At 42.5% G+C, this 12,996-nt stretch overlaps 1 protein-coding gene across 29 annotated transcripts in view; it reads left to right on the forward strand.

Moving 5' to 3' along the window:
* LOC121277508 (sorbin and SH3 domain-containing protein 2-like) overlaps positions 1-12,996 on the forward strand; it is a 315,758-nt gene that overhangs the window by 150,824 nt on the left and 151,938 nt on the right. For 20 of the 29 annotated variants that reach the window (XM_041187079.1, XM_041187081.1, XM_041187078.1 and 17 more), the window contains one exon: positions 2,758-2,853. The exons of the other annotated variants lie outside the window; for them this stretch is intronic. In XM_041187079.1, the coding sequence (XP_041043013.1) occupies positions 2,758-2,853 (96 nt within the window). The remainder of the gene's footprint in view (positions 1-2,757; positions 2,854-12,996) is intronic. 29 annotated transcript variants of the gene reach the window in all.

Below are 12,996 nucleotides of genomic sequence, written 5' to 3' on the forward strand. Positions count from 1 at the left end.
ATTGCAGCCTCTTTCCTATGGGGAGCAGCAATTATCTAAACCTGCTTATGTGACATGAGCATTTCTCTCTGAAATGGTTAAAGTGATGAATTTCACTGAAGCTGTGGTGTGATTTTTTTTTTTTGCCTATTCAGACAGATATGGACTTTCCTTCCTCTCCCACGGATTTCATTACCTGGGCTCTCTACTTATTTGGTTTTTCTAATCCTCTGTTTTCTATTTGCCCTTGCAGCAGGAACCTCAATCATTTATACCTGTGACATCTCCTCCTTTATTGCCTTCTCTGTGTCAGCTATAGAAGGACCAAATAGTCAGGATTGTAATTGGCAGCAGTGCTGTGTGACTTTCATTGTGGTTATAATAATTTAAAACTCTTGAAATTCAGTAGAGTGGTTAATTCCATTATTCAGGCCTGTACAAATTATTGAATTTTTGAAAAATCCCAGACCTATAAATATTTTGTGAATAGGGGCCTGTATCATGAACAAATCTAAAACATGTCAGTACTCCTCCTTTTGTGTCCACACCTATGTCCTTCTAAGAACACAGTAATTGCTGGATGAAAAAGACCTAGGCCCATCTATTTTTGCCTTCTACCATCCTGGTAGTTACATGATGAAACAATAATGGAGTTGACTAATCACTGTAATCAGTCTCTATCAATTAGTCTACATCCGACCCAGACATGAGACAAGGAAGCCCCCAGTGGTAGAAAGTTTTGGAAGCCATTGTTCTATAGTAACCTATCCCTCTCAAGCACGCAATACTTGACAGGCCATGTCTCAAATTACTGGAAAAATTGAGCCCCACAAAGAAAAGGCTTCAGCAAACATCACACCCTCATGATCCAATGTATAACTCCCAATGGAAACAAATAGTTATCATCATATTATGTTAGTGTTTTGCAAAATAATGCTAAGGTGGATGGAGAGGAGTTTTCCACCTCTTCTTTACCTCATTGGTCTAGGATTTTTTCTCTTGTTTTGCCTCCCACAGGAGATTATTTGGCTGCTGGTGGGTTGGAGGTGGACGTGTCTAGTCATGATGGCCCATGCATCACAACTATGTGGGATGGGCTTCATGGACCGTATCTATTTTTGTGTGGTGTGATTGCTCATGTGCTTTAGCGGAAAAAAATCTATGTTGGGTGTTGGTCCCTTAAGAACTGGGTCTCTGTCAGAGTTGATTTCTGGTAAAGCACTTGGTTTCTAGTAAATGATCATGTGACCAAGTTGCCTGGGAGATAAACAATAGAATAACAAAGGATTAAAAGGAGTTCATTATAGGGGTGAGTAGATTGTGGGCATGGCTCTGACCTCAAGTGGGGTTTTTAATTCTTAGTTTTTAGTTTTAAAACAAGTTGGCTGCAGGGCAAGGGACATTCTTTCCAGCAGTGTTCATTTGAAATTTAGTGTGCTGGCTAAAAAAGTTTAGAGCTCTTGTTAACTGAAGGATTCCTAATAGTGAGTTGGACTTCTGGGATAGCCAATCTGAGATATGAGAGAGAGAGAGTTTTAGGTGCACAACTCCAGAGTTAAAGAATATTAGAACCAGGAGAGTTCTGACCTGAGGTGGCTACTCTTAAGATGCTAGCTCGGAGAGTCTACAACATGGAATGGTTTGGAAAATTTGAATTAAAAACCTTGCTGTTAGTAAGGGGTAGGGCCCAAGAAATCTCAGCCCTTATACAATCTTTGAAACAGTACTCAGACCAAGTGGTTAATTTTCCAATTTCTGTTAACTCTCTGATTTCAGTTTTGTAGGGGTTGCATGCAGTGGGGTAATTTAAGTCAAATGAGTGTAGAAGGAAAGTTGAATTAAGAAATTCAGTTTAAAGTATAAGCATTTGTGTTCATTGTGATTTTAATATCTTTAACATACCGACTATTTAAGATAAAGTGTCGTTATTAGTATTCATGTTCTTTGATTTTTGTGCTGTTAAGCTCTTGATTTAATCCATAAACCTTCTGGCTATTTCTTTTGGTAAATACCTGGATTTTCAGATTCTTAAAAAAAATCACACAGTACTGGTCTCTACTGAGATTATAACAATGGGTGTATTAATAAACTCTCAGTTGTTATTTCTTTCATATGATATCTTGGTCACTACCTCCCTGATTCTCCCAGCTTAGTTTCCTAATCCCTCACTAGCTCATCCAGCCTCAAAATGCTACTCTATCACTAGTTATTAAGAGAGGTGTTGGTAGCTGGCTGACAGGCTTCCTACGATTCCCCTTAGCTTTCTTAAGGAAGCATTAGACTCTCAGCAGACAGCTCCCTGCAACAGTATGGCTGAGTTCAGCTGTGAACTTGCAGGCTTGGGCCTGGCCTCCCACTTGGTGATCTAGTAATTTGCTGCAATGTGCTGTCATCCCATCCAGGGGCTCAAATTCTGGATGGAGGCTTTTATATTTTTGGGAATACCATCCTCATGCACCCAAACTAGCTTCCCTTTCCCCTTCACTCATCTGTCATGCATTGCACTGCACCATGGTACTCCTAATTCTTGCTGGACTAAAAGTAATGGCATGTCTGAAATCGGGAACTGATGAAAGTGTGCTTCTCCCAGATTTGCATTGCTATTTAACTATGTTTTTAAACAAAAAAAAAAGACTGAGCAATATCACTGCATGTGAATAATGTGCTTGGTTTGATTTAGCTTAGTTGAAATATTCTACCACTGAATGTTACACCTGCTTTCTCACAATGCTCTGCCTGATATGTATCCTCTGCATCTGTGTGGTTCTGTGTTTTCAGACAGCGGTGGCTATGCTCGCAAACGTGCTGCTACATCTGTTAAATTAGCCTCTGTGAAGAGAGTGCAAAGTTCTCCCAACTTGTTGCTGGTTGCAGGTATTAACATTAACACTTACACCATAACTTAAATGCTATAGTGCTTTCTGCTTGGTTGGTATCAATATGAAATGTGTGATTATCCCTGCAACATTATCAACTTCAAGGATTAAAAATGGATTTGTTCCTGTGTTTCTTGTGCCTCCAGACTAAAAAGGTTTCAGTGTTGGTTATTTTATTTAAAACAAAATCTTCTCAAGTTGAGAGGCATCAGAACGTAAATCTCAGTTCCAAGTTTTTAAGTGAGCATCTACGTTTTTTTTCTAAATCCTGCAGGCCTGAACTGTGTTCTGGCTGGCACATGTTTGCTGTAAATGTTGTTCCAAATTGCATGGGGTCACTAATATACATGGACCAATAGCACCTGTAAATGTGTCTCATCAGAAAGTGCTCTGATGGAGACGAAGAAAGACATGCTGCTCTGACCCAGCATAGAAGGGCCTCCTCCGTCACAGAGCGACCTAACTCTACAGCTCCCAATGGAGCCATTAGGCCATCTCTGGTGGGGGAGTGACCCACTTGGTTCCCTCTTACATTTTAGGGCCTTTGGAAGGCATGTAATAGAGCCGGTGCCTCTGCTTAGCTGTCTTAGATCCTCTGTGAGGAGGTGGGCTGGGTAAAAACTTCTGGGGAAAACCTGTCATGCCCTCCGATGCACAGTCTGCGTTTGACTCTTTGGAATCTGTTTATGTAGACATGAGTTTGAACAGGTTTCAGGTTTTTCAGGCCCACAACACCACCTGCTGGGCCCCATAAATTTAGCAGTGAGCCGAAGACCTTTGCACATTGATCACAGACTGCCCCACTTCCAAGTTGGTAAGCATTGCACCAAATTTACACCAAAGTTTCTGCTACTGTGTGTTTTAATCATTTTATTTGACCACTTTTATATGCTAGTTATAAAAATATTGGAGTATAAAGGCTGGCTGATGAGACGTGTAGTCATGTGATGTAATTGTCAGGAATACACTCGACCAGGCTTGGCAACTTGGATGCGATACAGAAATGAACATGTATAAAAGGGCATTCTGTCTCTTTGCAGCTGTGCACTGTGGTTTTTAAAAAAGGGGAAATGTTTCTCCAAATCTGAAACTGGTTCAACCTGATGACCTCATCAACAGATCCAAAAGACCTGGCCTTGGACAGCAGCAATATTTAAATTAGTCAAGCGCTTCTCCCTATCAAAATCAAATTACAGTCAAAGCTTAATGGAGATTCCCAGGATAAATGTACCAGTTGAGCAGTTCGCTGTTTTGTTGTCTCAGTCAAGTTGATGTAAAAGAATGACCCTCGCTAACAAGTGCGGCTGAATTCCAAGAAAGCCACAACTGTTTGCTAATTCATTGCACACTTGGGTCAGAATTCAGAAAGCTTATAAAGAGAAAAAAAATGGTATTCTGCCTCTGCCCAATGGTGCAGCTGAAACACCAAAAACTGTTAAGGTTTATATTTTGTTTAATGTACAAGGGATTGCTAGCATAGGCTTCACTAAATATAAACAGCATGCTGAGCAATGAAAATGCGAGTACAGTAATTAGGAAAGGTTTTACGCTTGGATCAAGCTTGTAAAGTTCTGTGTTCTGCTGGATCAGGAATTCTATATAATGGTGTTTGGATCAGACATATGTTTAACTGCAGACATCTGTACTTCAGCAAGTCACGTAGAGAAACATTAAAGTCAATTCCGATTGCTAATGTCAATTGTGGGATTGACAATAGCAAAACAGTGTAACTGGGGTCAAGACTGTAGCTTACATCTGGAACATTATAAGGATTTCAATATGTAGGTGGAAATATGCCTAGCGAGGTTTCTATACTACAGTAATAACTAAAGTATGGTTTACAGGAAAGTGGCGCATGGAAATTTATCGGAGTGTTACGTGAACGCCCACACTATTTGTGTTGGTGACCGGTACTATTTGATGTTCATGGTGCATAGTTTTTACACAATGGCAAGCTATTGACTTTGGAAGGGTTGGAGCGTAGGTTTACCAGAATGATACCGGGCCTCCCAAGGTTTGAAGTGTAAGGAAAGTTTACACAAACCAGGATGTTATTCTTTGGAATTTAGAAGGTTAAAGGGTGATTTAACCAATATTTTGAAGATATTAAAAGGAACGTACTGGGTATTTTGCCGGTTGAGGAGTAAAGGATTATGGGACATAGCCAAAAGGTAGAGTCAGGCACTTCAGAAGTGAAGCTAGTAAGCTCTCTTCCACAAACAGAAGTTGGTGCTAGATGGATTTTTTTTTTTTAATCCATTCACGGGATGTGGCCACCTCTGGCAGGACCTGATAGATTTTTATTAATTAAACATAAAAACGGGACTTCGGCAAAGGCATGTCGTGAAATTAGGTCAGAGATCAGCCGTTAACTTCACTGAATGGTAGATGGACTCAAGAGGCTAATTGGCCTCCTCCCTTTTCCAATTTTCCTAATAGCAGTTCAGAGAGAGTGGCTTGTGTGCACCTTGGGAATGAAGATGTGCTCAAAGCCAATTAAGATAAATACTGCTGGCATAAATGTTTAAATCAAAATCGCACCATGTTCCAAGGCTTGCATGTTGTATGTGCATTGCTAACCCTAAAATTAAGCAGGTGTTGCTGCAAGCTCTTTGCTTGTATTGAAGGGAGCTGCCACTAAGCTGGGTCAAAACGTACAGTTTTTTTTTGTAATGATGGGCATTGGCCTGCATGATCCAGTAGTGCTGTAGCTGACTGAGGGTCAACAGCAGGAAGGCGTTGCCTGTTACGGGAACCAAGTGCGAGGAAGGATCATTGAACCCATGTAGTTGACTCCCATCTGAACCCATGTAGCTGGCTCCATACTGAGCCCATGTATGATTATTCTCTAGTGGGCTTCACCCCCACACAACCCCTTGATTTCACATTTTAGGGACCACGAACTTGCTTTCCAAATTTTGCAGAGGAAAGATAATCAGGTCTCCCGAGTTTCAGTCCTGCTCCTTTGGTATATGTTGATCCAGCTCCCAATGAACGCTGGCAATTGACTATGAATCAGTTACATTCTTTGGTTGTTCCACATGTTCACTATCAAATGGGAGATTTTCTAATCTCTAACCTTGAGGCTTACAAGGTATCACTACCCACGCCACCCTGCCCAGCTTGACAGGTCCAACTTCCCAAGAACAGCTATGTAGCAATGAATGAAGAGAAATGCCTCAAGGGGAGGATTTGAAGAGCAATGAAGACTATGTGTGATCAGTGCTCCATAAGGCATTGCTGAGGGCCATCAAAGCCGCATCAGTTTTGAGCTTTCGTCTTTTTCCAGACAAGTATTGGCAAAATCCTTCGTGTCCACATTTTGCCATTGAAAGCCTTATCAAGGAAGCCATTATTTTTTACAAGATGGATTTTCTGATTTTTCTTTTCTTTTCAGCTGCTTTCTCCCATCTGCTTGGTCAGCATCTATCCTGAATATGTCACAGAAATGACAAAGGATTGTGCCAAATAACTGCACTTCCCAGACATATTTTCCACCCCATTTACTCTCCCCATTAGCTGTAAAGCCAAGTAGTCGAACTCAATTAAGCTATATCCAACAGCGCATGCAGTTTGAGTGCTGAACTCTATTTTCTGGCAACTCTGCATGGGTAAATTCACAGAAGATATTTCACAAATCCTGGATAGGTCTCCTGCTTTGTGCTGCTTCTTGTGTTTCGAAGCTAACAGTGGTGTCACTCTTTTTAAAAAAAAAAACAATATCTCCTTCTATGTCCACCAAATCTGAAGGAGTTGACATAAGTTGAATTATCAGTTCAATGGGGATCATTTCATATATTCAAGAATATACTTCATATATTCAAGAAGGCAGCTCGCCACCACCTTCGCAAGGGCAATTGAGGATGGGCAATAAATGCTGGCCTAGTCAGTGATGCCCACATCACATGAATGAATGAATAGAAAAGAAATGAGTACTGACAGTGAGCGTTGAGCCCTGTTCTTTCACATCCAGTGCCCACAAACACACACTTTGCAGCAACAATCTTGACCAGGGTATGTGCCTTGACTCTATCGTCTCTACCCCATCCTCCAGCCCATAGCTGCTGAGATTAATCCTAACCTCCCTGCTGCTGCTCTGATTGAGACCAGCTAATTTGGGTATGATGAGGGTCAAAGTCATCCGTTACTGTTCACCTTGAAAAGGCTTATTGCTTCATTTGTGAAAACCACATAATATATATCAGTAGTGCCAAAAGTTGTTCCAGGAAATTTCTCTGGGAACACCAAGCCCATCACAGCAAGTATTGATGTTATGAGTGTATTAAGCAGCATGGGATCATAACATATATCCACAGATTCTGTTTCTACTGCAGGATGTCAGTGTACAGTAAAGTATCCAAACTATCCAGGGTTTATTTTCTGGTGAGATGTTTAATTGAGGCCTTGTGTGCCTTCTCAAGTGGATGTGAAAGGTCCCTATTGATGAAGCATTGTGAACTCTCTTGGTATCTTGACCAGTGTTTCTCTTTAAAGCTGCATCACTAAAGTCGATTATCAGGCCATGCGTCTCGTTACTGTTTGTGGAAGCTTGTCCAAAGACCTGGATTTTATTCCTTGTCTAGAATAATCTGACAGCACTCAATTCAGGTCTTCCATTTTTGATCTCCAAACCATGAGCCCTGTTGTAAAATGTGCATATATAGATATCAGGTGATCGGGCGCAACTGTAATGACCTGTGTAGTGGAAACTCACACCTGAAGGATAATCACTTGTCTAACGTTTGGGAGGACATCTGCTCTTTCGGAATTGCATCCCTAGAAAAATTGGCTTATTCAGCACTGAGCAGGTGGAGGGGAGGAAGGTTGGGGGGTGGGGGTGGGGGGGGCGGTGAGGTGAGTGAGAAAGAGGAGAACATTAGATGACAAAAATTAGGAATAAGTATAAAATAAGAAAATGGAGTGGGCATTTGTGCTGTAGTGGCTACTTGTTTAGGATGATATCTCTAGATTTCCAATTTCTTCCTGCTATGCTACCATAAACATGGTTTGGTATTAATAGCTGATCATCTCTCACCAATATCACAGAATGGGATGGATTTGAAATGTCAACCTCTTGGTATCATTTTCTCTGCTACTACAATGTGCAGCCCCTAAAATCTATTAATGTGCAAATTGGGAACAGACAGTGAGTTGGTGGGGCAGGACTTTAGTGTTTCAGTTCACAGTGCCACAGAACAGTATAATGTCCATAGCTGTCTACATGGTAAGTACCTGATCTGGCCGGGCTGGTAAGAGATTAGAGGCAAGGCAATCCGCTACAGAAACAAAGGAAAATGCAGAAGCAAGTTACTCAGTACACTTTTAAAAACCTAACTCAGAAGCAGCATCAGTGAAACCCTGGTGGCAGGTCATTTCCCTGTTCGGTCCACTGTATGAATGGTAGTTGACTTGAGACATAAATGCAAAGGTGGAAAATAATATGAAAAGAGACGTCTGAAATGTGGTTCAAATAACTATTTGGTTAATATGTGAATATTGATATATTTTCAAAAAATCTATCTTCATTTCAGCTTCAGTTTAAGGCATCATCTCCACCTACTATTAATTCCAATATTGAACTTTATATGGTTACAAACTTCCCAAATTACACCTAGGCTGTGGGCCTGAGCAGAGTAATAACTTGAATCAGGTTTTGGATTAAGAATGCCATTGGTTCAAGTGATGTCATTATGAGATGCCAATAGTAATAAACACTTTATTTGCTGATTGTTTTCATTGAGGGCCTGCAGTGACTCATAATTTCACATTGCTAACAAAATTATTTATGAACTCATACACATTTTGTAAATTATTAACTAAAACAATAACTATTTTATAGTCATCCTCAGGGAGCAATTGCTCTTGAACGATAATAAACTGTACTGTTAAAATAATTCATTGTACGCTATATAATATAGAGTAAATTTAATTTGCTTTTGAAAAACTTTACACCTCAGTACTTTTGACATCCATGTGGAATACAATGTTTAGATATGTATATATGAAGAAGTTTTTTGGGACACAATCTAGAAGTTCAGAATATTTTATAAGGAAAATAATAGTGGTCTTGACTTGTGAACTCTTTGTATTCCTTGTTAATAACTGGAGCAAGAGTGGATGGAATCTTGTGCCCTCCCCTGTGATGAGTGTGGTGGGAGATATTTAATCAGGCAGGAGGGTGGTTGTGGGATTCCGCCAGCCTTCTGCCTCTACCCCTATTAAGTCCGAGGCAGGAGGGCACATGAATGACCTTCCTGCCTCTCCACCAATCGAGGCCTTTAAACATCTTGCTGCTATCGGTATTAACCTCTCAGGGAGCAGCAGCTAGCCATATGGTGTTGCTTGCAGGCTCCTGGGGAGGGGTCTCGTTCAAAGGCACTCAGTACCTGATCGAAGAACCTGGCATTGGGAAAGTTGAGGGACCTGCTGAGGGCTACCCCTTTGCCCTTGCTGTTGTTCCACCCTTCCTGCATCCCCTCACCCTGAACCATCCGTGCAATGATCACCTGTGCCTGGATCCCTCCTTGATAGAGGCCTCAGGTGGGTTTATTTTTTTCTGTTCTTTGAATGTGGCTGTTGCTGGCTGGGCCAGCATTTTTATTGCCCATCCTTAATTGCCATTGAGAAGGTGGTGTTGAGCTGCCTCCTTGAACCACTGCAGTCCGTGTGTTGTAGATATGTCCACAGTGCTGTCAGGGAGGGAGTTCCAGGATTTTGACCCAGCAATAGTGAAGGAAGGACGATGTATTTCCAAGCCAGGGTAGTGAGTGGCTTGGAGGGGAACTTCCAGGTGGTGGTGTTCCCATCTATCTGCTGCCCTTGTCCTTGCTGAGGTCACAGGTTTGCAAGCTGCTGTCGAAGGAGTCTAGGCGACTTGCTGCAGTGCATCTTGCAGATGATGCACACTGCTCCCACTGTGCATCGATGGTGGGGGAAGGGAATGTTGAAGACTGGATGAGGTGCCAATCAAGTGGGCCGCTTTGTCCTGGATGGTGCCAAGCTTAATGAGTGTTGTTGAAACTGCACTCATCCAGGAAAGTGGAGACTATTCTATCACACCCCTGACGTGTGCCTTGTAAATGGTGGACAGGCTTTGGGGAGTCAGGAGGTGAGTTACTCACTGCAGAACTTCCAGCCTCTGACCTGCTCTTGTAGCCATAGTATTTATATGGCTAGTTTCTGGTCAATGGTAACTCCCAGAATGTTGATTGTGAGAGATTCAGTGATGGCAATGCCATTGAATGTTAAGGGGAGATGGTTAGATTCTCTCTTTCTGGAGATGGTTATTGTCCGGCAGTTGTGTGGTGCAAACATTACTTGCCATTTTTTTTTATATTCCTTCATGGGATGTGGGCTTCACTGGCTGGGCCAGCATTTATTGCCCACCCCTGGTTGCCTGTGAGAAGGTGGTGGTGAGCTGCCGCCTTGAACCGCTGCAATCCCTGTGGTGTTGGTACACCCACAGTGCTGTCAGGGAGGAAGTTCCAGGATATTGACCCAAAATCAGCCCAAGCCTAGATATTACCCAGGTCTTTCTGCAAATGGACACAGAATGTTCAGTATCTAAGGAGTCGCAAATGGTGCTGAACATTGTACAATCATCAGCCAACATCCCCACTTCTGACCTTATGATGGAGGGGAGGTCACTGATGAAGCAGCTGAAGATGTTTGGGCCTAGGACACTACCCTGAGGAACTCCTGCAGTGATGTCCTGAAACTGAGATGATTGACTTCCAACAACCATAACTATCTTCTTCCGTGTTAGATACGACTCCAACAAGTGGAGAGTTTTCCCCCTGATTCCTATTGACTCCAATTTTGCCAGGGCTCCATGATGCCGCATTTGGTCAAATATTGCCTTGATGTCACTCCTGCTGACGCTGTCATGGACAAATGCATCTGCGGCAGGCAGGCTGGTGAGGATGAGGTGAAGTATGTTTTTCCCTCTTGGTTCCCTCACCACCTGCTGCAGACTCAGTCTAGCAGATATGTCCATTAGGACTAGCCCAACTCAGCCAGCAGTGGTGGTACTGAGCCACTCTTGGTGATGGACATTGAAATTCCCCCACCCTGAGTACATTCTGCGTCTTTGCCCCCCTGAGTGCTTCCTCTAAGTGGTGTTCAACATGGAGGAGCACTGACTCATCAGCTGAGGAAGAGCAGTACGTGGTAATCAGCAGGAAGTTTCCTTGCCCATGTTTGACCTGATGCCCTGAGACTTCCTGGGGTCCAGAGTCGATGTTGAGAACTCCAAGGCAACTCCCTCCCAACTGTGTTCCACTCTCTCGCCACCTCTGATGGGTCAGCCCTGTCAGTGGGTCAGGACATACCTGGGGATGGTGATGGTGGTGTCTGGGACAAACAACCCACCAACCCCCCCCCCCCACCCCACCCACCATGACTATCTCCCACAATTGCTCACCTTTGCTTTGGTCCCTCCTTGATCAGACACCTCAGGTGGTGCACTACCGCAGCAGCCACTGCCTGCCTGGTGACACTACTCATTACTGAAAAGCTGCCAGCTTCTGATTGGCTGGCAGCTCTCAGCTGGTACTACTCCCAGGGCCCTTGTTTCTGGGGGAAGGTCTGCTGCTGACCTGTTAAATGCCTAATTGGCACAAGATGCAGTGGGCCTTCCCGAAAAGAGTCTCTTGCTGGCTCTCCAGCTGATACCCGATGCTCCCGTCACCTCCACAAGTATTAGGTCAGTATTCCTGTCAATAATTATAAATCATAAAAAAAACATGTTTCCAACCTCTGTAAAATGATTGTTAATATTAACACGCATATTTTATACAGCAACAAAAATGCCCTTTTCACCTGAAGGCCCGCACAAGAATTATCTAAGACCCTAATGTAAACACAAACCTTTCAAACTGCCAAAAATTTCAGTGACAACTTAGCAGCACCCTCACATCTGACTACATTTATATGGTATTTGGACACATTTGAATTAATCATTTAATTGGATTTTCCAAGTCATCTAATTCAGTTTACAGCATTTCATATGATATGGCAGTGCCACTGAAAGGGTCTTTTCATTTCATTTCATTTCATTTCAATTCCAGTCCATTTCAATTAGCTGGTATTATTTCAGTTTGAACATGGGAGAAACAAAATGACACAATGGCATGCTGATTCTGTACAGGCAGCTCTTTGTTTCTTGAAATATTACATTCTGGGCAATGCCCTGAATGATCAGACAGTAAAATCAATATAGCACATTTAATGTTAATGCATTATTTCACCCCTTGCCTGATGGTATTCATTCGTACCACGTGGTATGCTCTTTATTTTAATAGTTAGGAGATTTAAAAGAAATACCTTACAATTCTACAACATCTTTCACATTCCAAAGCATTGCATAGATTGGCCGTTACTTTTTACAGTGTAAAATACTGGTGTTCCATAAGCAAACACAGCCAGCACACGTTAGCAGAAACAAAAATCAGATGGATGACAAGTCAATCGGTTTTCTTTGAAGATCGAATATTGCCCAGGACTCTGGGAGAACTTGCTGCTCTTTTGCCAGAAGGGCAGTAAGGTTTTCACTTCCAACCCAAACAGCCAGATTGAGGGGTTATATTCCAGAAAGCCAGGTGGTGGAGGATATAACTGGAGCCAATCATTGCACACTTTTTAAATCATTAACTTACAGAGATGCACATTACAAATATGCATCTCCTCATCCAACAAACAAGGCTTCTGTCTGTTCTTATTTATGGGACTACAAGTGAAACTTCAATAAATATTCACCACCTACATACAATTGCAGTTCATATACAATTAACAAGCAGCCTTTATTTCATATCTTATTTGAAAGATGGCATGGAAGACAATGCAGCATTCCCTTGGCACTGCACTTCAATGTCAGCTTGAAATATGTGCTGGGTTCTGAACTCATTGTGACCACGATACTCTGATTTTGAGGCAGAGTGCTACTGATGAAACAGAGGTGGAAAAGACATTTGCGGCAGTATTTTATGCTTTCCCGTGTGGTGTGTTTGGAGGCAGGGTGGGCATTTAATCGGAAAGGATGGTGGTGGGTGGGGATCCTGCCACCTTCCCGCCTCTACCTCAGCTAGGTCCATAGAGGGAAGGCCCACAGGTGGCTTCCTGCCCTACTACCAGTTGAGGCCCT

The sequence above is a fragment of the Carcharodon carcharias genome, chromosome 4 (assembly GCF_017639515.1).
Source record: "Carcharodon carcharias isolate sCarCar2 chromosome 4, sCarCar2.pri, whole genome shotgun sequence".
Classification (NCBI taxonomy): Eukaryota; Metazoa; Chordata; class Chondrichthyes; order Lamniformes; family Lamnidae; genus Carcharodon; species Carcharodon carcharias.